We start from the raw sequence: 27,429 nt of genomic DNA on the forward strand, positions 1-27,429 counted from the left end.
AAAAAAAAAGAGTTGTTAACTCCAGCATTTAAATAGTTCTTATGTTCCAGGCACTATGTTAAGTGCTTTACAAATTTTATCTTATTTGATCCTCACAAGAACCTTGAAGTCTAGATGTTATTATTATCCCCATTTTACAGTTGAAGAACCTGAAAACCTAAGGCAAAGTTGAGTGACTTGCCTAGGATCACACAGATAGTGTCTGAAGCTGGACTTGAACGCAGTCTTCCTGATTCTAGATCCAATGCTACTGCAACTACCTAGCTGCCAAAGTAGGCAGATATGCATGGGAGTATAATTTCAGGAAGCCAAAAAAGAGGGTGTCAGAGGGGATTGGTAGAGACCAGATCACATGCAAACATATGCTCAATAAACAGTCCTGTTCATTCATTCATTCATTCATTCATTCATTCATTCATTCATTCATTCATTCATCCTACTCTAGCCTTCAGTTTTCAGGAAGGGATACAATTAAGGAACGAAAAAAAGTGGGGAAGACTTCAAGGCAATGGATTATAATTTCACCTTTAAAGTACATAGGGAGATGTTACAAACCCAGTAAAGTTACACAATAAATATTGACTATCTAGTTAAAAGACAATTCTCAAAGTAAATTTATCTATATCTATATGTGTGATGAGTGGAGTATATGTATTTATATATGTGTGTAAATATGTATATGTAGGTATGTATGTACATAAAATACAGGGAGATCATAATCTAAAGTAATATTTCAGGACTCAATCAGGAGTCGTTCTTGTGCCCCAGGTGCCAGAGATCAGTTTACCCTACTTTCCTTCAGAAAGGAAAGTTTAGGACTGAGGAAGATAGGTGGTTGGGGAGATAGGAGCAGGGGAAGAGGGAGCACAGTGCTGCTCCTGTCTGTACCTCTACTTTCTTTCTCCCCCCGCCCCAAAGCCAAGAATTTCTGGGATGGGATAGGCCCACCTCCTCGATCTCCTCCTCCCTTTCCAAGCTGGAGAGAGTAGGGCGGGGAAAAAAGTTTGTGCTCTTTTAGTACCCCAGTCCTGAGTTAGTGGGGCGGAGTGAGAGGCGTGTATCTCCTCCTCCATCAATCGGCCTGAGGGTGTGGGTAAAGAGGGGTGTCTAGGTTAAAGGAATAGAGAAGGGAAGGGAATTTAAGGAGTGAGAGAGAGAGTGGCGAAGAGGGGACAGAAAAAGTCGAAGCAAGTTGGTTGTCTGCCCAGCTACCACTGCTCGGTGTGGGGCTCGCCTCCCCGCTTTTCTGGAGGTGGATTCCAGTCGTGGCTCAGCCAGGCTATAGGAAGGGGAGGGAGAAGCCGGTACCATGTGGGGGGAACGGAGTCACCCCTGGTTAGCGTTGCCAACCCTGTTGTCCGTGCTGCTGCTGCTGTTGCAGGGGCAAGGTTATAGCTGCCTCGACGACTCCTTAACGCTGACTGAGGAGCGGATCAGCCAGTTGTTGGGTAAGTGCAGCCAAGAATCCCAGGATGGTTATCTGACACTTCGCAATATGGGGGGGGGGGGGTAGGGAGGAAGGGGGAGAAGGAGCGGAGAGGATAAAGCTGAGGGGAGAAAGTATAGTAAGGAAGAGGTTTAGGAAGGGCCTTGGCCACTCTGTTTTGGGAGAAAGAAAAAAAAAATTTCCTCTTGCTACAGGGTCTCGGATGATTGGATGAAAGGATTGTGTAGATGTGCAGACTGATGCGCCCCAATCTTGCTCTGCCCCACCTCTTCTTTCCAATCCGAAGGGATACTCGGCTTGTTCGTGGGAACTTTTGCTGGGCAGCTTTTGAGGACTGGGGCTGAGCTGATCGTTCCTAGATGAAATCAGAGCTTCACTTTTGGGTGTGAGTTTTGTGGGAAGTAATTGGGAAATAAACTGAGTCTGGAGAAAGAGTAAACTTATCTTGTTTGGGGAAAAAGAAAAAAATAATGAAGTCGTGACTTTATGGCTGAATCTTATCAGTTCCACGTGTGCCACCAATTCTCTGTGCGTGACCCTAGGCAAGTCATCTAGTATCTGTGCCTCTGTTTATTTTTTTGTTTTTTGTTTTTTGGATTTTTTTTTTGGTCATCTGTAAAATGCTGAGCCTAGATGACATTCTTTCGAAATTATCTTTTCCTGCTTTACTGTGAATCTGTGAAATCTATGAAATCAAAGTTATTATGAAGATGTGGCAGTTCTTGTACGCTGGTATATAGATAGGAGGTAGGCAATCTTGCGTTGATATTTTTTAGAAATCATAATTTCTCTTTATTTATCTCTTTTGCTTCTCTCTGGAAGAACTAGTCTTTGAACAAAATCCCTTGGGATGGGCAGCTGTTTCAGATGTTCATTCTCTTCCTATGTTAACTCTGCCCAGTTCTTTCTCTGCACCTCATATATTCCAATCATTGCTCTTATTCAAAAAACCTGGCTCTTGTTCCTAAGTGTAGCCATTCCATGCCAGCATATGTCCATGTGTTTCTTGTCCTGGATTTAGGTTATTAAGAAAAGTCCCATAATTGCCTAAATCTGTTCCTTTTAAAAGCCTTTGAAGAAATGGGATTGGAATGTAGTACACTACATCTGAAATAGAGGGCCCCCCAAAATGGTGGCTTTGCCTCTTGCTAATTATGTAATTAGACAAATCAATCCACAATCAATATGCATTTCCCAGTGCTTCTTAAGAACCAAGCACAGTATTAAGCTCTGGAGAGAAAATTTAAAAAAAATTTTTTTTCTGTCTTCAATGAGAATACATTTGTGTAATAATAACTAGCATTTAAATAGTGCTTTAAAATTTACAAAGTACTTTACAATTCATCTCATTTGATACTCTTAAGAACCTGTGAGATTATTGTTACATGCATTTTGTAGATGAGGAAATTGAGAGAGGCTGAAAAAGATGAAGTGATATATTTATTTGCCCAAGATCATATATCTGAGGTTGGATTTTAACTCAGCTCTTCAAATCTGCTAATCTATGCACTGCACTACTCATACATCTTCTGCTGAAGGAAACATGTACATAAACAGTCATGTATAAATTACATACAAAGTAATTTGAAATAACCCTTAAAGGTTTGGCCAGCCACATCATTTGTCCTAGATTCAGTGTCTTGTGAAATGAAGGGTTTTTTCCAGATCTAAATCTATGGTCCTATGAATAAGCATAACCTGTCTAAATTCTTTGCTGAGTTCCTGAAAACAAGATGCTAAGCAAAATGATGTTTGGGGAGGCAGGGAATTTCTTAGGAGCAATGTTAAAGAGATCTGTCAAATCAGTTTTTTCAAACCAAACTTATGACTTCATCAGCTTATATCAACTCTGGGTAAAAAGGTAAGGAGAAGCAAAAGAACTCTGGGAGATGACTATGAACCACTACATAGAATTCCCAATCCCTCTAATTTTGTCCGCCTGCATTTTGGATTTCCTTCACAGGCTAATTGTACACTATTTCAAAGTCTGATTCTTTTTGTACAGCAAAACAGCTTTTTGGACATGTATACATATATTGTATTTAATTTATACTTTAACATATTTCACATGTATTGGTCAACCTGCTGTGGGGGGGAGGGGAAAAATTAGAACAAAAGGTTTGGCAATTGTCAATGTTGTAAAATTACCCATGCATATATCTGGTAAATAAAAACTATTAAAAAAAAAAAAAAAAGGTAAGGAGATTCACTTCTACTAATGCAATTGGCATCTCTTCTTCAACTTATAGTACCGAATTGTTGAATTGGACACTGATAGTTTTAATGACTTGCTAAAGGTTACACAGACACATAAATATGTGTATACATCAGCGTGTATGCTTAAAGAGAGAATTGTAACCAGGCTCTTCTGATTCTAAAGTCAGCCCTCTATTTGCTATGCTATGCTGAATGAATGAAAGGGCATTTATTTAATGATTACTATGTGCTAAGCCCTGGTGATACCAACAGAAAAAGTGAGATAGCCCCATGTACCCTGGGAGCTCACACTCTAATTGAGGGAGATAACATATAAATGAAAGTTTATCTATAGAGAGGATAGAAAACCTTGCAAATCCTAAGGGTTCAGCACCTGAATGGATGGTACAGTCCAAGATTCTTTTCTTTAGGTTATTTTAGTAAGAATGATGATCCTGCTAAGGGACTGCAAAGCAGAGAAATAGGACAGATAATAAAACCTAGAGGTAAGCTTAGAGGTAATAGCTGTGTAGATGGTAATCTTGAAGGTCTTATATCTTACCTGAAAGAGTGGAGTTAGTGACTTCCATTTCACCCAAGATTTATGAACTTTCAAGCACCCTAGCTGAGCAAATGGGGGTATTGGGTAAAAGGTAATAGCAATGGGATAGGCCACAAAAAGGTCTTTTTACCCTAAATATTAGTCCATTGGACTTCTGGAAAGGATTCATTAATGATCCCAAGAACAGAGCAGTCATGTAGAAGTAGTATTATATAACAAATTGTAATATACTATCTTACTATCTTATATTGAATTGGTCAAATTCATTAATATATGTTAAAGGGCTTTAAATCCATGACACTATATAATAGTTAACCTAGAATAGATGGCATAGTCCTTTCTCACTGAGTTTATACTTTCTTGAGTTATTTAGATTTTGTTTTTAAATGTGATATTTGTTCCAAGTTTTCAGTAGCCTAAGCAGGATACACAGAAAGACAACAGGACATAGGGTGAAAAGTTGGCAGTCAGGGTTATACAGATAAACTGAAAATCTGTGGTTCTGACTCTTTAAACCTTTATTATTATTATTATTATCAACTAATTAATACTCCCTACTTTTTTTCTGATTGGACTATCTGCTTTCAATAAGAAAACTCCTTATACAATACAAATCTGCCACTACTTGACTAACTTTCAGGAGAAATTAAGTGATTTATTCACATAGTGTCATATAGGCAACATGTATCAGAGGTAAGACTTAAATCCTAGTCTTTTCTGACTCTTAGACCTGTTCTTTATCCACCACCAAAGAATCGCCAAATTTCAGAACCAAAGGGTTCATAACCGAAAGGAATGCTCACTCTGCCATACTCTGTTTGTGGTTATCCAGCTTCTGCTGGAAGCCTACCATTTCTAGAGGAAACCCATTCTGCTTAAGGACAATTCTAATTTCAAGATATTTTTCCTTATGTAAATCCTAAATTTTTCCCTTTGTAACTTCTGCCTATCATTCCTTTTCCACTATGGGGCCAAATAAAATGAATCCAATTATTGCTCTAATGACAGCCCTTCAGATATTTGAACATATGTATCTCATTCTTTCTAAGTTTGATCTCCTCCAGAGTAAATATGCTCACTTTCTTTAATTGAGTCTCCTATGATTTGCACTGAAAGTCCTTTGCCATACTGGTTGCCAATTTCTGGATACGCTCCAATATATCAATTCCTTCTAAAATTGGTGTCCAGAACTGAACACAGTACTTTAGATGAGGTCTGAGGAGGGCAGGATACAGTGGGATAATCATCTCCTTGTTCCTGGAAATATCCTATTTCTCTAAATGTAGCTTAAGATTGCATTGGCTCTTTTTGGCTGCCACATTACATTGCTGACTCATTTTGAGCTTGCAGTCCACTAAAACCCCAAAATCTTTTTTTAGACTAAATGAAAATTATTTATGCCTATCCCATTTCATATTTTTTAATCTAGTTATAAGACGTTAGTATTCAACATTTTAGTTTTCCATTACTATTGGATTTCATCTTATTAGATTTAACCTACTAATTCAAGCCTATTGATATTTTAGATCCTGATTGCCATCCACTGGATTAGTTATTATTTCTGGTTTTGTGTCATTTATAAATTTGATGAACATAACTTTCCTTACCCTCATCACTATTAGTGTAAAATAGTTCAAGGTGAAATATAGACCCTTAGTGTATTTCACTGGAGATTGAACACCATGTTGAGATTAAATCATAAACAACTATTCTTTGAATCATCCACAGTTATATTAGAGCCTACTCTAAGAGAGTGAGTAGGGTAGGAGTAGAGAAAAAGGTCAGGATAGAGTTAGTTTAAATTTCCAGTGTGAATATGTACACATTGGAAATCAGCAATACCCACAAGTCAGGGCTTAATTTGTTTTTTTTTTTTTGATTCTCTAACCTTCCAAAAATATTGATAATGTAAGTTAAACTTAAATTTGTCATATCCTATAGTGTGTGTGTATGAGAGAGAGAGAGAGAGAGAGAGAGAGAGAGAGAGAGAGAGAGAGAGAGAGAGAGAGAGAGAGAGAGAATTTTTTGATTAGCTCAGAATCTATCCCACTTTATTATCATCTGGTATATTTTCTCCTATCTTCTCCACAAGAATAGTATGATATTCTTTAAAATAAGTTTTGCTAAAATTTATGAGAATTTGGTGAGGAATTGGAGAAAAGATAAATGTTTACTAGTAGTTTCCATACAATTTGCATCAGTTAAAAAAAATCAAGACATATTTGACCTTCAAGAATCTAGGGATTTGCAAGCTATGGTCAAAGATAACATAATAATTGATTTCATCATCATAGTGTTTTCTCTGGTTATAACACAAAGGAGAAGAACTTGAATCCTACTTCCTCCTACACACACAGAGACACACCCAATTTATTCCAATGAACAAGTGTACTTTACATTTATAGTCTCTATAGTGAACTATGATCTTGAGATGTCAAGTTTGTTACAACAAGATATGGCTTCCCTTGGTCTGGGGTCTAATCATGGATCCAAAACTTGATTGTCCATTGCTGATCAATCCCTAAAAAACTGATCAACCTTACCAAAACTTGTAAACCATGAATTTAGTTGGTTAATTTACAAGTCTACAGCTATCTGTTTGATCTTGGACATCTAAGAATCACTCTGGGTACCTCAAACACTATGTATAAAAAGAAAGGGGTGGACTAAATGGTCTCTAAGGTTGCTTGCAGATCATATCTATGGTACTATGATCCAAATGCTAGAATATCATAGTATATGTGGGAAAAAGAAGAAACTATAAAGTAGAATTGATCCTTGTCCTACTGATGCTAGATAAGATACAAACATAAATAACTGCAGCAGGTGATATTATACATTGATTATATTAGGAGCCAAACAAAGTATTTTGTGTGTAGAACCTGAAAAGAAAGATTGTTATCAACAGGGGATCAGTCAGGGCCCATTGAAAAGAGCTTTTGAGTTGAAGTTTGGAGATAGATAGGAATTTAACAGAAAGTAGGATATTTCAATGGCAGGGAGTAGTATACAAAAGTTATAGAGGCTGGAAAAAATGCCTTTTGGAAAGAATATAGTTCACTTTGGCTGGAGTAGATGGCTTCTTAAGGAGAGCAATGAGTGATACAATTGATAAAATGATGCCAGATTGTGACAGATGTTGAATGACCCAACAAAGGAGTTTGAAATTTACTTATTAGGCAATAGGAATGGAAAGATTAGATCTCTGGTCAAGAAAATTTATTTTGACACCATATGTTTTTATTATGTCAAGTTTTCTTTATAATGAGTTCAACACATAATTTTCAAAGCTATCCTCTTTGCTTTTCTGTTCTTCTTCAACTAGAAAATCAACTTCCTTTCCCCTTAACTCTTTGTAGTTTGTCTTCTGCCTTCATCATTCAACAGGAACTGCTCTCTTCAAAGTTACTAATAAGCTCTTCATTGCCAAATCTAATGACTTTCTCTCAATCTTCATCTTTCTTGACCATCCTTCTATCTTTGACACTATTGGTCATTCCCTTCTCCCTGATACTCTCTTCTCTGTAGATTTCCAGTATATTACTTTCTCCTGGTTCTTCTCCTACTTATCTGCTTATTCTTTCTTAGTCTCTTTATCTTGTCTTGTCCACTAACTATAGATATCCTCAATGATGTGTCCTGGGCTTTCTCTGTAGTGTTCCACTAGGTAGTCTCATCATATCCCATAACTTTAATTATCTTCTATAGATTTTCAGATTTACTCTATCTAGCCTTCTTTTCTTTTCTCCAATTATATCTCCAATTGCTTTTGAACCTCTCAAACTAGATGATCCACAGATACTTCAAACTTAACATGTTCAAAGCTTAACTTTCTCTCAACTCAATCTTTCCTCCCAATCCCTCTCTCTCCCCTGCCATCTTTCAAACTTCCCTGTTAAAGGCATCACTATCCTTCAAATTCCTCAGGTTGGCAATCTAGGTCGTACACTCAATTCCTCATTCTCTCACTCTTCCTATCTAATCATGGTTGGTTTTTCCTTTTAAAATTCTGCAACTTCCCTCTCACACACACCTTTCTCTCATCTGACATTGCTATTACCCTTTTGCAGACTCTCATAACCTCATGCCTAGAATATCACGAAAGCCTTTTAGTTGCTCTTCCTGCCTTAACTATTTCCCTGCTCTAGTCTATCTTCCATTCAGCTATCAAACTGATACTCCTAAAGTACAGGTCTCATCATGACCTTCTCCTATTCCTGAATTAGTATTGTCTGAATATCCATATATATCCAAAAATGTATCTCATTTCATATTTTAAGTCTATCACTCTCTGTCAAGACATAGATTTAGTCATCAGTCATGGAATTGTAGTTACTTATTGTATTGATAAGTCAAATTCTTCAGTGAAGAATGGTTATTTAGGTTTTGTAGGAAGGGTAGATTGAAGGAAGTAAAGACTGGATATAGAAAGCCATATTAAGAACTTAAAGCAATAGTTCAGGATGGGAATGAAAATATGTACCAGCACATGTCAATAGAAATAGAAAGAGTAATGTGGATGTGAGTGCTTTTTAGTTGTTTCTAAAAACACTTGATTGAATATGAGACTTTAACTTCACTGGTCTTCATTTTTCACATCTATAAATGCAGAGATTGTAAAAGATCAGACACTATTTTCTAGCCTATTCTATATCTTGAACTTATTGGGAATTCCCCATTGTGCAACCCAGAAATTCATCATTGGGTAACTTCATCATCCTTTAAGATCCAATTAGACTTGTTCATTTGAAACTTATCCTGTACCTTTTGTTTCTCTGTGAGGTAGAGCCATGACCTCCAAACCTCTATTTAAGGAGAGGATCCAGGCCAACCATTTCTTCATTTCTCCAACTCTGCACTCTTTTGGATTTCTTTGTATTATTCCTTCATTCCTGGACAGCATCCATGGTTGGATACCTCCTACCTCTTTTCCTTCCACTTTTCAGTTTCCATTGTGTATTGTTTTCATTCATTAGATTATAAGTTCCTTTAAGGGCAGATAATGTCTTTTTTTTTTCCTGTACGTATTTCAAGTGCTTATAAGGCACAATGCCTAACATACAGAAGATTGTTAATAAATGTCTATTGACTACTAGATGATTTCTAAGGTATCTTCCAGCTCTTAGTCTATCACAATATGATAAGAGATGAGAAAGAAGAAAAGAATCAAGGAGCATATGAAGGTTGCAGAAATGGCAGAATGGATGAACTGCAGTATCTCAGGCAAACGTAGTGAAGTCAGGAAGAGCTGGTATAGACAGTAATCTTAATATTAACTCTGTTGAGTTATATGAAACCACAACTTGTGCAAGTTAATTGACAATTTAGAGATTTTTTGCAACATAAAAATAAACACAATTGGCAAGAACATAGCAAAAATGATGAATTAAAATACCTGCCTTCTCCCCTCCATTAAAGCTGCATCCTAAGTAAGGGCACCTATGTGAGCCATCATCCTTAAAGTTCTATTCTGGATTTCCTTCTCTAACCATTACAGATACAAAACATTCAACTTATAATCTTGAAGTTTAAAGTGCCAGATTAGATGTCTTTTAAATAGTTACACATGCTGGTTTAGAAATTAGAAGGCAGATCAGTCCTAGAAATATAATTTCCAGAGTCATCATATGTAGTACCTGAAGCCAAGAGAGCGAATAGAACTGCTAAGGAAGAAAATGAGAAAAGAGAAAAAGAGGATCTGGAGAAGTTAGGGAGATGATGAAAATCCAGTGAAGACACACAAGAAAAGGTAGAAAGACAAACACGAGAGCCTATTGTTTTGGCTCAAGGTCTAAAAAAGCATACTATTGAGAAACCCAGGAGAATTAGGACCTACCAAAAGTTATGGTATTTAGCCCTAGTATAGAGGAAAAAGCATTTTTCAGAAATAGGATTTGAATCCTAGCTTTGCTGTTTACCACTAATATGATATTGGGCAAGTCACTTGATTTTCTTATAATTTAGATGATTTCTAATCTCCCTTCCAATTATAAATATTGTGGTCTAATAATTTTGAGAACTTGGAGATTGTTAATAACCATTGAGACAGCAATTTCATTTGAGAAATAATAATAATACTTATTTAGTATGTACCATGTACCAGACACTGTTAAAACACTTTGCAAATATCTCATTTGATTCTCACAACAACCTTGGGCAGGAGGCACTATTATTATCTTCATTTTACAGTTGAGGAAACTGAGGCAAATAGAGATTAAGCTAATTGCCCAGGAATTCACACTAATGAGGATTTGAGGCTGATTTGAAATTATGCCACCTATTCATGGTACCACTTAGCTGCCTTAATCAAGAAGCAAGTTATTTAAATTAGTTTTTTAATTAATGGAATAAAGCAAGTATTTTCATAACATCAAACAATAAAAAGATGATTGCACATGAAACTACAAATCTATATACAAATTGCTGTTTGTTTCAAATATACAGCAAAATCATCATGTAATTTTTTTTTAAGCACTCTGCTAATGTTTCTACTGGATCTGTATCCCAGAGATCATAAAAAAGGGGAAAAGACCCATATGTGCAAAATTGTTTGAAGCAGCCCTTTTTGTAGTAGCTAGGAACTGGAAACTGAGTGGATACCCATCAGTTGGAGAATGATCAAATAATTTATGGTCTGTGTATGTTATGGAATATTACTGTTCTCTAAGAAATGGCCAGCAAGCTGATTTCAGAAAGGCCTGGAGAGACTTACATGAACTGATTGTGAGTCAAATAAGTAGATCAAGAGAACATTATACACAGTGGCAATAAGATTATATGACGATCAACTCTGATGGACTTGGCGTTTTTCAGCAATGAGATAATTCAGGACAATTCCAATAGACTTGTGATGGAGAGAGCCATCTACATCCAAAAAGAAGACTGTGGGAACTGAATGTGGATCACAACATCACATTTTCATCTTTTTTTGTTGTTGTTTGCTTAGTTTTTTCTTTATCTTTATTCCCTTTTTGATCTGATTTTTCATGTGCAGTGTGATAAATATGGAAACATATATAAAAGAATTGCATTAGTTTAATATACATTGGATCACTTGTTGTCTAGGGGAGGGGGTTGGAAGAGAGAGGGAGCAAAATTTGAAACGTAAGGTTTTGCAAGGGTGAATGTTGAAAATATCTTTGCATGTGTTTTGAAAATTAAGGCTATTATTTTTTAAGTACTATGCTAAACTCTGATAACTCAAAGATACTATGGAGAAAGTGGTAACTTCTTTTAGTCTCTAACGACCTATGTCCCTATTTCCTCTTAAGCTAGTAGAAATGAATATATTGCTAATTCAGAAGGAAGTCACAGTAATAAAATTGACAATCTTTTTAATGGAAATGATTTATGTATACCATTGAATACCATGTATGCATCTGTGTTGTTCTTTATTGTTCAGTCACGTCCAGCTTTTCATGACCCAGTTTTGGAATTTCTTGGCAAAGGTTCTGCAGTAGTTTGCCATTTCCTCCTCTAGTTCATTTTACAGATGAGTAATTGAGGCAAATAGGATTAAATAATTTTCCCAGGGCCAAACAGCTAGTAAATGAGGCCAGATTTGAACTAACAAAGATGAATCTTCCTGATTCCAAACCCAGTGCTCTATCTACTATGCCACCTAGCTACCATACTTTTGTGTTACTTAGTCCCAATAATGAATGCCATGATGAATCATGAATCCCATTAAATGATTGTATTATTTAAAGTTATAATTATATGTAATTATATATAAATATATTAGTTGGTTCTGGCCAATGGAAATATTCAAGGATAATTTAAATTATCAGTTCATGAAATTTATTATATTCATTAATTGGGACCTAGCTGAAATTTAGAACGTGATGAAAAGTCATGATCAGATCTATCCTGTTGAATGAACTCCCTTTTATTGTGACACAAAAATCCATTTGGATATGCCTTTAAAGTCTCTCAACTTCAGTGACCTCCGAACTTCTCTTCTACTTATTTTCCTTTTCCCAGTTCTCATAACTGGTACTTTGAATCTCTATTCAATGAGTTTCAACAGTTATTCTAATCTGTTATTGCTATTTCCCTGAAAACTTCACCTCTTTCTTTATCCTTAGGTGGTTTAGTAACCGTTGTTCAAAAAATGGAAGCCCCAAGCTAATGACTTGGAACACAAAATTGTGTTTTTAAAATACATAACCAGGAGTGTTTGCTCTGGACTTCAGCACTGAGACTATTATCAGATTTTCTGAGATTTCTTTTTGTTTGCATGTCAATGTTGATTATATCTTCCTGTAACTCTGCAGAAATAAAATAGTTGCTAAGATGTATAAATAAATTATTTTAAATGAATTTCTTTTGTTTTACATCAATATTTCCTAGTTACAAGCCTCCTACCACCTGAAATGATCTCTATCTTGTAACAAAGATAGATGGTTAAGCAAAAACCTATCTGTATGGTGATTGCATTTCCCAGTATATGCAAATTCTGCCCCTGAAATCTACCATTTCTCTACTAAGAATTAGGATTCATTATCAATTCTCCTAAATGAAGGTTGTCATTGTTTTTCAAAGTTGAGTTTCTTTTTTGGTATTTTTTTAACTTACAAAATTGTAGTTATCTTACATATTGCTTTTTTGTTTGTTTATTTTACTCTGCATCAATTCTTTCATATCTTCCCAAGTTTCCATGAATGCCTCATATTGATAATTGCTGAAACCATAATAACATCTCTGCATTTTTGTACCACAATTTGTCAGCCACTAATAGGTACCCACTTCATTCCAAGTTCTTTTTTTTTTAACTTGATATTTTATTTCCCCCCAATTACATGTAAATATAAATTTTCACATTTAAAAAAAATTTAGTTCCTAATTCTTTTCCTCCACACATTGCAAGCAATATGATACTGGTCTTACATGTACAGTCATCCAAGACACAATTCTGTGTTAGTCATCTTGTAAAAAGAAAACACATTAAAAAATTCCTCTAAGAAAAAGAAAAGATATGCTTCAGTCTGTAGTCAGACTTCATTGTTCTTTCTCTTTTTACTCATAAGTCCTTCAAAATTATCTTCTATAACACATTTCTGTGTTAGTCGTCTTGTAAAAAGAAAACACATTTTAAAAAATCCCACAAGAAAAAGAAAAGATATGCTTCAATCTGTAGTCAGACTCCATTGTTCTTTCTCTTTTTAATCATAAGTCCTTCAACATTGTTTTCTATAATTATAATATAATTATTCCTGAGAATCAGCTAAATCATTTACAAATGATCATCATACAATAAATATTGTTGTATATAATGTCCTCCTGGTTCTTCTCATTTCACTTTGCATCCAGTCATGTATGTCTTTCCAGGTTTTTCTGAGAGCATCCTACTAGTTATTTCTTATAGCACAAAAGTATTCCATCATAATCATATAAAACAACTTGTTCAGCCATCCCTCAGTATAGCCATCCCCTCAATTTCCAATTCTTTGCCACTACATAAAGAGTTGCTATATATACTTTTGGACATAGATATTTTTTCCTTTTTGTTTTTTTTTATCTCTTTCAGATACAGCTCTAGAAATAGTATTGCTTAGGCAAGGGGTTTTATAGCCCTTTAGGCATAGTTTCAAATTATTGAACAGAATGATTGAATTAATATGTTAATATACAGTTTCAACAGTGACATTAGTGTCTCAATTTTTCTATATTCTCTTCAATATTTGTCATCTTCCTTTTCTCTCATATTAGCTAATCTGGTAGGTTGGGGTGATAGCTCAGGGTTGTTTTAATTTCTATTTCTCTAATCAATTGTGATTTAGAGAATTTTTTATATGATAATAGATATCACATCCTTTGATCATTTATCAGTTGAGGTATGGGTCTTTCTACAAATGTGACTCAGTTGTCTGTATATTTCAGATGTGAAATCTTTATCAAAGAAACTTGTTATCCATTGTTTCTTATAGTTATGCTTACTATTTTCTCCATTTATCCTACTTTATCTCTTTTCACCCTGTATCAAAAGTATTTTATTTGACTTTCCTTCCCCCAATCTATCCTTCCTTCTATCAGTTTCATCCCTTTCTCTTATCCCTTTCCCCTCTTACTTTCCTGGAAGATAAGATAGATTACTATACCCAATGGAGTGTATTTCTTATTCCTTCTCTGAATAAATTCCAATGAGGCTAAGGTACACAAACTCTCCCCCTCCCTATCTCTTCTCCACTGTAAAAGCTTTTCTGCATTTCTTTTAGGTCAGCTAATTTACCTCATTCTACTTTTCCTTTTTTCTTTCTTCCAAGGTATTCCTCTTTCTTATCCCTTAATTTTATTTTTTATTTTTTTGACAATCATCTCATCATATTTATCTTATATCCATTCTCTCTGTCAATGTATACTCCTAACTTCCCTAATAAGGGAAAAGTTCTTAGGAGTTGCAAATATCATCTTCCTATGTAGGAATATAAATAGTTAACCTTATTAAATTCCCTTGTCTCTTTACCTTTTTATGTTCCTTTTGAGTCTTGTATTTGAAAGTCAGATTTTCTATTCAGTTATAGTGTTTTCATCAGAAATGCTTCATTGGATTTCCATGCCTCACCCTGTCTTCAAAGGATTAAACAGTTTTACTGGGCAGATGGTTCTTCATTGTAATCTTAGCTCCTTTGTCTAGAATATCATATTACTCCAATCCTCTTATGTAGGAACTGCTAAATCTTATGTTACCTACTATACTTAAATGTTTTTGGTTTTTTTTTTGGTTTTGCTTTTTATTTTTTTTTTTTCTGGCTGCTTGTAATGCTTTCTCCTTAACCTGGAAGCTCTGGAATTTGAGATTCTTGTGAGTTTTTGGGATCTCTTTCAAGAGATGATAGTGGATTCTTTCAATTTCTATTTTACTCTCTGGTTCTAGAAAATGAAAGTATTTTCCTTAATAAGCTCTTAAAAATGCTGACTAGAATATTTTTGATCATGGCTTTCAGGTAGTCCAATTTTTAAAATAATCTTTCCTGGATCTATTTTCCAAGTCAGTTCTTTTTTCTAATGAGCTATTTCATCTTGTCTTTTTTCAAAAAAATTATTTTGGTTTTGGTTTATTGTTTCTTGATTTCTCAAAAAGTCATTAGCCTCCATTTACCTGATTGTAATTTTTAAGGAATTATTTTCTTCATTGAGCTTTTGTACCTTCTTTACCATTTGGCCAATTCTGCTTTTCAAGGCACTCTTTTCTTCACTGGATTTTTGTGCCACCTTTAGTATTTGCCTATTTTGTTTTTTAAGGCATTATTTTCATCAGTATATTTTTGTGCCTTTTTTACCAAGCTGTTGATTTATTTTTCATGATTTTGTCACATCATTGCCATTTCTCTTCCCAATTTTTCCTCTACCTCTGTCATTTGATATTTAAAATACTTTTTGAGCTTTTTCATGACCTGCGATCAATTCATATTTTTCTTTAAGACTTCAGATATAGCAATTTTTACTTTATCTTCTTCTGACTTTTTTTAAATCTTCCTAGTCACGACAATAACTTTATGTAGTCAGGATCTTTTTTCTGCCACTTGCTCATTTTTTAGCCTACTTCTTAACTTTTAACTCTGTTAAAATGAAGCTCTGCTTCCTGAATGGAGAGATCATTCAGATTTTCTATGTAGGTATTTTCAGAGATAATTCTAGGAACTTACAAATTTCTAGTTCTTGATGCTGAGTGAAGTGAGCAGGATCAGGAGATCATTATATACTTCAGCAACAATACTATATGATGATCAATTCTGATGGACCTGGCCCTCTTCAACAATGAGATGAACCAAATCAATTCTACTAGAGCAGTAATGAACTGAACCAGCTACACCCAGGGAAAGAACTCTGGGAGATGAGTAAGAACCACTAAATAGAATTCCCAATCCCTCTATTTTTGTCTGCCTGCATTTCTGATTTCCTTCACAGGCTAATTGTACACTATTTCAAAGTTCAATTCTTCTTGTGCAGCAAAACAACTGTATAGACATGTATTGTATTTAACAAATACTTTAACATATGTAACATGTATTGGTCAACCTGCCATCTGGGGAGGGGGTGGGGGAAAAGAAGGGGAAAAATTAGAACAAAAGGTTTTGCAATTGTCAATGTTGAAAAATTACCCATGCATATATCTTGTAAATAATAAGCTATAATAAAATAAATAAATAAATAAATAAATTTCTAGTTCTTCCAGCATTCTAAGGACAGGTATATTAACTACTCTCCTGGCCTGTGCTCTGATCTGCGAGTAACCATAAGCACTCTTTTTCACACTGGAATGATGACTTTGTGGCTACAGAATCTGGAGTACTAATATTCCTCCTTGCTCTGAAACTGAGATTTAGGACTGTGACCTGGACCTGAGTTTAGGCACTGTAAAAAGAGTCCTACCCCCAGTGCCAGCAGAGGGATCCCTGTAATCTCCTTCTGATTAGTGGTTCAACCTGCTGGCTTGCTGAGGTGTTGCCTGAGCTGGACTATGCTCTATTTTCAATGTGGTTCAACAGTTCTTTTCTGCCCATCTTCTAAATGTGGAAAAATTGTTTTACCATGTCCTTTTGTGGGCTCTGTCACTCTAGAATTTATTTTTCTTGAAAACAAAATTCTGAACCCGAAATAAAGGCACACTAAATGAACAAAATCAGGATGAGTGAAGCCAATATGTAAGTTCTGTTGTCTCCAGAGACTGCCAATGGCTCTCTGGGAGGAGATCTGCTGTCTCAACTCAATCTCTCGGCTGCCAACTCTGACCTACAGTAAAAATTTTTCTTCCTCCAGAGAGCCGCCCCAGGTCTGGCCCAGACAAGACTCTCTCCTTGCTCAATGGTGTCTTCTTTTATCCTCCCAGAGAAACTTTTAATATGTTCCTGCAGGAAGAGGATGTGAAACTCAAAATGAGCAAACATTTTACAGAGGCAAGATCATAATCTTAGGCTTTCTCCTGGCCACAAAGTCCATCCCCCATCTCCCCAGTAGTTGGGTGATGAGGTTAATAATATCCTTTCTTGATCCTCCTACAACATACTCCTACTTAGTAAGTTCCTCCTCTCACTACAAAAATTGTATGACCATTAAAATGAGTCTTAGCTCCCTTTGGGGAAGAGAAGTTAATATTTATTAAGCAATTAAGCATGCATACTCTACCTAAACTATGACTTTTGTCCTACTTTCAGCTTTTTAAACTATATAGCTAGTTTTGTCCAGTTTTGCTTAGTTCCCAACTGGTTTCAGGAACTCTCCTACTCTCCTCCTCTGGACTACTTTCAGTTCCATATTTCAGTTTTCCTCCGCTAGGGAAATATGACTGTATATTGTTTTTCACAATTTTGAGGCATTATTTAAAGTTGTTTGAAGGGATTGAGGGGAGAGTTCAAGTAAGTCCCTGCCTTTTCCTCACCATTTTGCTTCCCCAAGTTCTTTACAACCACAAAAAATGGCACTATAAATACTTTATTATATATTAATTCTTTCTCTAGAAGAAAGACTTTCTTTGCTTCTATTCCCTATACATGCTAAAATACGCCACAGTAATTAAAAAATTGTCATTTCTAAAATGGGCCACAATAGAAATCACATTTAAAATAATTTATTAAACTTCCATAAAAACAAATTTGTATGATTTCTGCTATTATAAATTGGGACCCAAAAGACAAAAAGAGGAAAAATCAAAGTGCTTAAATCACTTTAAAAGAACAGGAACTAGAGCTGAATTGTTCATGATCATATAAATTAGAATTGGAAAAGACTTTATAAATTCTTCATTTTACCCCAAGGCAAAAAGGGAACTGCCTAGATCCCCTCCTCTTAATTTTAAAAAAATTCATTTTATTATTCTTTATTTTAGCAGCTGCATTAAGAATCTGGGTTAAATTACTTGCTCAGAATCATACAGCTAATAAATATATGGAACTAGATTTGAACTCAGGTCCTCCTGACTACAAAATCAGTGCTCCATCCACTGTGCCATATAGTTTTATTAGATAAGCACATATGAGCACAGATATTCCATGCTCCATATAAATACACATACAACAGTAGCTTCACCGTTACCAGAAAGGAAAGGAAGTTATACTCTCTAGTTCAGAAATCCATTGAAGCCTTTCCCTCCCTCCACTTTCAGTTAGCTGGCTAGTCTATCTTATACAGTATTAGAAAACCCTTCCATTTTTATACTCTTCTTATGTTTCTATTGTTTCTGATACCTTAAAAGGAAAGGAATGAAAAGAGAAAATATTTTAAATGATAAAGGTTTACTTATATTGTCCAAGAAATTATTATTTCCCCTATTTATATGTAATATTTTTGGATTATAACCTCAAACAAATTTTAATATATTTTTCAGTATAATTTGTATTAAGATGGAAATAATTAAAAATATTAGCAATTAAAGAGCAATAACAGAGTAAGGGGGGAAATTACTTTTATAAGAAAGTAATAGGAAGAAATTTTGTGATGGTATAACTAAGCACAAGGGAAAGAGAAAGGATTTAATTAGTGAAATAAATCAGTGACAATGATCTTCAATGACAGCAAAACAAGGAAAAAATTGTGAATATATATAATGTAGATATTATCATTTGATTTTCTATTAAAATAGGAATTAAAATTCCTAAGACAGAAACTTAAAAGTTTGTCTTATGTCTTGCAGTGATATCCTATTAAGAGTCAGCTAATTGGCATAGTGGATAGAGTATTAGACTTGAAGTCAGGAAAATCTGAGTTCAAATTCCATCTCAGACATTTATCAGCTATGTGACCCTGACCAAGTCACTTAAACTTCAATCTGCCTCAGTTTCCCCAATATTAAAATGGGAACAACTTTTCATGTCAAAAGGCATGACATTTATATAGCATTTTGTACACCTTAAAGCATTGTATATAAATGCAAACTATCATAATTAAATACAATCTCCTGTTTGAAACTTTAGCTCTTTACAGTCAACCTCCAGTCTATCTTTCTAGCTTCGCTATGCATTACTCTCCATCATACAGCCTATAGTCCAATCAAACTACTCCTCACAGCGCAGCATTTTGTCTTCTACCTTCTTGTCTTTGTATGAGCTGTACCACATATCCCTCCCTCCTTACCTCTTCTTCTTAGGATTCTTAATTTTCTGCAAAGCTTAGCTCAGTGTGAGGTCTTTCCTGGTCTTCCTTTCAACTGTTAGAGCCTTCCTGTACTCCCAAACTACCTTATGTTTATGTATGTGTGTGTATGTATATATGTACATACATATGTATGCATGCATATTTTTTTTTCACCACAGAATATGACCTACTTTGAGAACAGAAACTTCATACTGCCATTACCAGGTACCTTGAACGAATGTATTAAATGGTTAATAAATGTTTGTTTGTTCGATTGATTGTAGAAAAGTAAACTCTGCATTAAGCCTTTGTTAGAAATGGCTGAGGGGCAGCTAGGTAGTATAGTGGATAGAGCACCAGCTCTGAAGTCAGGAGGACCTGAATTCAAATCTGATTTCAGACACTTAACACTTCTTAGCTGTGTGACCCTGGGCAAGTCACTTGAACCTATTTGTCTCAGCAAAAAATTAAAAAAAAAAAAAAGTGGCTGAAAGGGCCTGCCTAATTGTGTTTTGTTTTATTTTCTTTAGTTAAAATAAGATAAACCCAGCAAATTTGCTCCAGATAGCATGATATGCAACATCTTATAGGCATTAGATTTCATTACTTTCAGAGAATTAGAACTCAGGTGGACCTTGGAAATCATGGAGTCAAGCCATTCATTTCCTGGTTAAAGGAACTGAGGATGAGAAAGGCAAAGTGATTTCCCAAGATTATACAGCTAAGTTAGTAGCATGCCTGGGACTCGAGAACAGATATTTTGATTTCTAGTTCATTGTTCTTTTCTGCTCTTCTGCTTGTAAACATTGTTAATCAAAGGAACAATCTTTCAATCATAATCTGTTTCTGTCTCTTCCCCTCTCCCCTTATCTTTGTCTGTCTCTCTCCTCCTTTATTCCCCCCCTCTTTGTCTTTCTCTCTTTCTGCCTCTCTGTCTTTGTCATTCTCTGCCTCCTCCCACCCCCTTTCCTTTCCCCCACTCTGGCAGATTTTCCTCCCATATTTTTATTCTTCAGAAGAGGAAGAATAGGCAACTACAGTATAGCTGTCATCTAATATACTTTCTGTTTTGATTTTAAAAAAAACACCATATGTTTAACTAAATATAATTAAAAATAAGATTAGTGTATATTCAAAGCAATGAAGATGGACAGTTTTTTTCGGCTTAGCTTTTTAATTTTTCTTTGAAGAACGATGAAGAAATCATTTCCTGCATTTTTGGGTGATCCAACTTTGGAATCATTTCCCCTTGGGCACTAAAGTGTAAGGGCTTTGTGAGGAAATTTTAATAGGGTTCTGTATCTGTCAGCTGTGTCTTATTTTGCATTGTTGTAACTTGCTGCTGCTAATAAGATGCTCCAGAGAATGAGATGTTATATCTCAGTGTAGTCCTGAAAAAGAAAAACAAAGCAAAGTACTGTAAACAGCCTTCTCACACAAACAGTGACAGCTAGTATTATAGAGTTCAGCCATTGCCAAGTGATGGAGGAGAAGTGATTAAAGGCTAAGGAAAGAAAAATGTTTTCAGTTCAATTATAAGTTAATCAGTGAGGCACAAAAGTACAGAAAGAATCTTCCCTTAGAAAAGAGAGAGGATCTTGTTTTAATTACAGTACATATGTGAACCAGAAATAGGGTAAGAAAATCTTTAAGAATATGGATAATTAGTTAAAATAAGAAGTTGCAATACTTCCACAATAGCCTTATCCAAGGTGAGCCCCTTCTGGGCCCTGCCTATCTTTGCTTCACAAACTGGTAATGGACTCTTATAAGCCCAATAATAGAATTTTCTATTTCTTTTCTCCCAGAGGGTCTTGTGAACTGAAAATCCAGATTCTCTTTTCATATTGAATTTAGCTTTAAAAAATTATTCAGATACTACCTTCTGCATCCTCCTCTGTCTTAAAACTACTTTGTAAAAAGGGGAAAGGGTTTGTTTTTCTTTCCCTCACCAACATTCCTTCTCTCCTTTCCTCCCCCCGCCCTCCACATTAAAGATGGGTACTGAGGTACTAGAAAAATGTTAACATTCAGTGAATCCTCTACAAGTATAAAACCCTTTATCTAGTTTAATCTAACTTAATAGGAATGGGCTTGGGGAAATTCCATTGGTAGATATCTTAAACTCAAAATGTCCAAAACAAAACTCATTATCTTTCTCCCTAACCATTCCTTTATTACAACACCATGTACTGTGTCTCTCAGGCTCACAACCTTGTTAAATATCCTTATTTCCTCACTATCTCCACCCACAATCATTCCCATAGCCAATCTGTTGCCAAGGTCTGAGATTTCAACTTCCTTGAATATATCTTCTTTTGCCCTCTGATATTGCCATCACACTGGTCCTTTACTGCCTCACATTTTCTTTTTTTCTTCACATTTTCAATAGGCTCCTGATGGGTTTGTCTGCGTCAAGTCTTTCTCACTTCAATATACTTTCCATTTACTCACAGAAATTATTTTCATAAAGGACATCACCATTCTATGCAATAAACCCCAGTATCTCCCTTTTATCTCGAGAATTAAGTACCCTAAATTAAATACAAACCCTAGTTGCCCTTTCCCTTTCCATTTTTCTTACACCTTAACCTCCATCTTGTAATCTTTAGTCCATTGACACACTGATCTTCTGACCCTTTTGACAACTGTGCACTCCATCTCTGAGACCCAAGCAATTTCCCTGGCTGTCTACTTGGTATTCATTTTATATGGAAAACTAAGCTTTGATAAAGCCCATCAGGGTTCAAAGGGAACTACTTAACTTTACCTTTAAACCCAAATCACACTGGCTCTTACTGATTGGCCAATAATAACTCCCAGTCTAAGCCACACCTGGTTTCTTATTTGGATTTTATTCTCTGAAATGAAAGTGTAATTGAAATTGTTTCTATTCTGGCCAGACACTGTAAGTGGTTTCCCCTTCCAGACTGATTCTTTTGTGAAGGCAAACTAGGACATCACTTGGCTCAATTCTTACCTAGCCTTTAACTACTGAATAGGTGTTACCTCAGACAGCCTAGGACCTGGGAAAGACGTTAGCTTAAAAAAGCCAAGGTCTCCCACTGCATCCAGGGTCATCACCAGCCATCCATCAGTCTTGTCACTGGACTCTGATGACTTTAAAGGAGAGGGTAAAGCTGATGACTTTTCACATTTGTGCCTCACTTAAAACACTTGCATATCATGACATCTTCCTCCTGATGTTGTCGGTCCTCTTCAACAACAATGGATGAACAATAAGGGAGGTTGTAGAGGGAGTGCCCAGAAGTGCTCTGCATGCTTCCCGTTGACCAGATGTAACTTACCATTTGGGCACATGGGAGATGGTATGAAATATTTGCTCATACTTTGCACAACCCACAAGTATCTATTCACTATGTACTTATAGAGTTGTATATCTCCCACTGTAGAATGTAAGCTCCATAAGTGCAAGGATGGTTTTATTTTTGTATCTCAAGTGCTTAATGAAGCCTTGGCACATAGTAGATGCTTTATAAATGACAGTCAGTTGGTTGATCAGTTGTCATTTTGGTTGCTTTTTTTGGAGCATATTGCCTTAGTTTCTAGAATTAGCAGTTTTGGGAAGCATCACCAAGAAGCAAGATGACACTGCGCATTTTGCTTTAGAATCAAGAAGATATGTTTTCAAATTCAAATACAAACTATAGGATTAAAAGAAGTCACCAAATGTTTTAGTACCTTTAGGCAAGGTGTTAAGATCATATGTTGATGATCCACATAGAGAGGAAGTTTCTATAACAGAGTTATAGTGGAGCTAAGATTAATTTTTTGTTTGTTTTTTACAACATGGTAAGACCTAACCAAACTCATTTGGCTTTGGAAAACTCTGGAGTTTGACATATATTGGCAGAATCCAAAAATATTGTATCAGAAGATATGGAAGCATGGAATTTTTTGTGGTTCAGTCATATCTGATTCTTTATGACTGCATCTGGGGTTTTCTTGGCAAAAATCCTGAAGTGGTTTGTCATTTATTTCTTCAGCTTAATTTATAGATGAAGGAACTGAGGCAAACAGTGTTAAATAACTTGTCCAGAGTAAATAGGAAGTGTTTTAGATACAGAAAGATGAGTCTTTTTGACTCTAAGCCCCATATTCTATTCACTGGACCTATCTGCATAATAAGAATTTGGGGGCAACATAAGTTTTGTGTGTTATTTTTTTAACACTGAAAAACTGATGAGGGCAGCTAGATGGCGAAGTGGATAGAGCAATGGGCTTGGAGCCAGTAGCTTGAGTTCAAATGTGATGTGTGCCTCTGGGCAAGTCACTTAACCCCAATTGCCTCTCAAAACAAACAAACAAACAAACTGATGAATGTAATAAGTATATATACATATATATATATAATTTTATATTTAATACTTAGGGGGAAAATATCTCTGGCACTGTAAAATTCTCAGAACCTCTATTATTTTTCTATGAAACACCATGGGTCTGTGACATAGTTTGGTAAAAAAGAATGTCATTCCTAAGTGAGTGAAAAAGGAGAAAAACAGCAAGATGGAAGTAAGCTGAAAATCAAGAGGACAGAGATTGAAAGGATTTATTGGCTTCATGTAGGGTTGGTTAACAAGGCCAGCCTACCAAAACAAAACAAAATGAAACAAAACTAGAGCACCATTGGATTGCTTCAGGTTCCCTTCCTTTGTCACAGGGGGAAGGGGATTTTGTAGCTCTTGGACTATGGGAGGTATGATCGAGGGAGATTATAGAGAAAAGGAAATAACTGTCAGAAAAAAACACAAAAGGTTTCAGAAGAGGAATTTTAGAAAGCCTGTAGTGTTGGAGATAATACCATTTCCTGAAGTGTGGGAGGGAAAATAAAACTCAAAGTCAAGGGTGATACAAGGATGAGGAAGGAAAAGAAGTTTTCCAGCAGAAGAAATACAAAATAGGGGAGGGATGGTATATTGTTTAGGGGGAAAAGCACTTAAGTTACAATTTAACAAAAGTAAATTGATAGAAAATCATGAACTTTAATAATTTTTGAATGAAAAGAATTAGAAGTCATAGTTCAAAAGGTATATACCAAAACAAAGATATCAAATTTGCAATTCCCATGTTATTAGGAAATAGTTAATAATTTTTTAAAAAATACATTAAAATATAGATAGGGATCCTGAAAAAAACATTTCAGGAGCACATTGGATACCCACCAGACCTCGGATCAGAGAAGACCCGCATTCGGATCTGGCCTCAGATACTTACTATGTGACCCTGGACAAGTCACTTAACCCTGTTTGCCTCAGTTTCCTCCTCTGTTAAATGAGCTGAAGAAGGAAATGGCAAAACACTCTAATATCTTTGCCAACAAAACACTAAATGAGATCATGAAGAGTCAGACGTGACTGACACTACTGAATTACAACAAAATAACCTAGATAATGTTAATATTTTAGTCTTCAAGTCCCTATGTCCCACAGGAATCCATTTCTGTTTAAATTTGACACCAGAGTTCTAAACTGTAGATAATCAAATCAAAATGCTAAAACTGAAGTAATAAGTTCAGACAGTCTGGGTTAGTTTTTCTATCATGCTTGTTTTATTTTATTTTATTTTATTTTATTTATTTTTTTAAGAGATACAGTGGATAATTCATCTTAGTATTATGTTTAAGGGACTGAAGCAAAGAAATAGAGCTGGAAAATGTGGGTTCAAATCTTCCATCTATCTCCTGCTAGCCATGTGACTTTAAACAAGTTTCATAATATCTATTGGCTTGAGTTTCCTCCCCTTTAAAATGGGAACCTTAAGATCATGAAGTTGAACTGTGTCAGAATTTGTGACTTCCATCGCCTTATTCTTGATCATCCACTCTGACTTCCTCTTTGTAATCCCATTCAATAAAAGACTATCTTCTCCCAGCTGCCTACAGTATCAGTTCCCTATAATGTTTGGTCCACTAGTCAATCATTTAGGGCTTGAAAGTGTTGGGGTTTCAAAAGCTTTCTGTTAAATACTTCTAAGACCATTAAAACTTCAAGGCTTATCAGTTAACATCTTATCAGAATTGACTTCACTTGGGTAATTCTCCATGGAGAAAGCTTCTTAGAGAAAAGTATCTGGAAGACTCCTACTATCCAGAGGAGAAGAAAAATGACTTTTAAAAAAAATGGAGACTCAGATACACATATGGATCTTTAATCTCATCTGGATATTCCCTCCCATTGTGTGGAGCACAAACCATCTATCTCTATCTCATCTCTTTTTCTTTTTATTCCCATAAGAATGTTACAAGGGACAACTCAATTTGATGGGAAATTTCTCTTGTTAGAAAGGTACCAACATATAGATGAGCCGTTATCTCTTACATATCTTCATTTTTTGCTCACCTCTTTGATAATAAACTTTACTTCATTTTTTCATAGTACATATTTGTATATACACATATTTATGCATATGTGCATACATATGGATGTAAAGATACTTAGATATATGTAGATATGTACATTGTCAGTCACATGTACATATATGTATGTATAGAAACATTATATATACATATATAATACACACAGATATGTACATATATTCATATGTATCTATATCTACATATATGTACTTATTTCTGTGAATGTGTATGTATATATACACACACACACACACATACACACATACATAAGACAGTTACTGCATAAAGTCTTAGACAATGATTTCAGCCTAGAAAAGAAATAGGAAAGAAAAAGCAGGCTGGATTCCTTTTGGCAAACTGCAAAATTATTTAAATGGTTTCAGATTTTTCAATTAAACAAAGACCCATCTTTTTAATGACTATATTCTACCAACGTTATTACATGGCTGTGGGTCAAGGAACATTACAGTCTCTAAAGAGTTATATGCAGAAAACAGTGATGAAACTCATGGTGAATGTGAATAGGTAGCAAGTTATTTTAATATGCTTATTTTTAAGTAATAACTTTTTATTTTCAAAATACATGCAAAGATAGTTTTCAACATTCTCCTTTGCAAAAATCTGTGTTCCAAATTTTTCTCCCTCCCTTCCTCTCACCCCCACCCCTAGACAGCAAGAAATCCAATTTATGTTAAACTTGTGCAATTCTTCTATACATATTTCCACATTTATCATGGACAGCAAGTTATTATAAACAGTAAAACAAATGACAGATTTTGACGTTTTTTCTAAGCTGAATTCTGATCAGGAGGTTGGAGTAGAGAAAAACTTCAGAAGGTGAACCACATCATAAAGAAGCCAGCTAATGGCTTGCTCTAGAGGCTACCCCCTAAAATACATTAAGGATGTATCACAGGATTCAAACCAATAAAATAAATGCTTGTTAATAGACTGCTTCAGATATTCATTGTGGGAATGCTTGATTTGCCAATGGAATAATATTTAGAGCAATCATTCAGTGTGCATTTGTTAAATCTTCCTGTGTATCAATTATTATTCTAGAATGGATAAAGGGAAACTACAGAGAAAGGGAGAACAGTCCCTCCTTTTGAGGATATTAAAAATCTCTTGGGAGGAAGCAAACTGAATGCAAGATAATTTAGGGAAGAAGGGAAGAAGGCTGGAAGTATGAGGATAGACTAATTGTAGAAAATGCTGCTGGAATGAAAAGGGAGTATTTTCCAGGAATAGGAGACAGATTATGCCATGATAGTAAACAATGGGATGACATGAGGTTATTTAAATAATCTTTTTTTTTCTTATATTAATAATAAGGTAAGCCTAAGAATGGGCCAATTAGGTGGGTCAATGGATAGAATGTCAGGCTTACGTCAGACAGACTTATTTTCTTGAGTTGAATTCTAGCCTCACACGCTAGCTCTGTGACTCTGGGAAAGTCATTTAACCTTGTCTACCTCAATTTATCATTTGTAAAATAAACTAGAGAAGGTAATGGTAATTTAATTCCAGTATCTTTGCCATGAAACCCCAAAGGGAGTCAGATATGACTGAAAATAGTTTCATAACAACAAGCCTTATGAATAAAGTGAAAGGGATAAATCTACCTATTTCTACCTGAAGAGATTGGAATGGAAAGATTTGTTGACTGAATAGATATATGGAATGAGGTAGAGATTGGTATCAGGGGTTCCATCAAGGTTGCTAACCTAGATAGTGGGAAAGATGGTGCTGCTCAGAAGAGAAACAAGGATGTCT

At 35.3% G+C, this 27,429-nt stretch overlaps 1 protein-coding gene across 1 annotated transcript in view; it reads left to right on the top strand.

The window, feature by feature from the left end:
* The first annotated feature begins 1,035 nt into the window (after positions 1 to 1,035).
* PLA2R1 (phospholipase A2 receptor 1) overlaps positions 1,036 to 27,429 on the top strand; it is a 178,670-nt gene continuing 152,276 nt past the window's right edge. Inside the window, exon 1 of the mRNA XM_074303317.1 lies at positions 1,036 to 1,448. Within this exon, the coding sequence (XP_074159418.1) occupies positions 1,310 to 1,448 (139 nt within the window). The 5' untranslated portion in view covers positions 1,036 to 1,309. The remainder of the gene's footprint in view (positions 1,449 to 27,429) is intronic.

The sequence above is a fragment of the Sminthopsis crassicaudata genome, chromosome 3 (genome assembly GCF_048593235.1).
Source record: "Sminthopsis crassicaudata isolate SCR6 chromosome 3, ASM4859323v1, whole genome shotgun sequence".
NCBI lineage: Eukaryota > Metazoa > Chordata > Mammalia > Dasyuromorphia > Dasyuridae > Sminthopsis > Sminthopsis crassicaudata.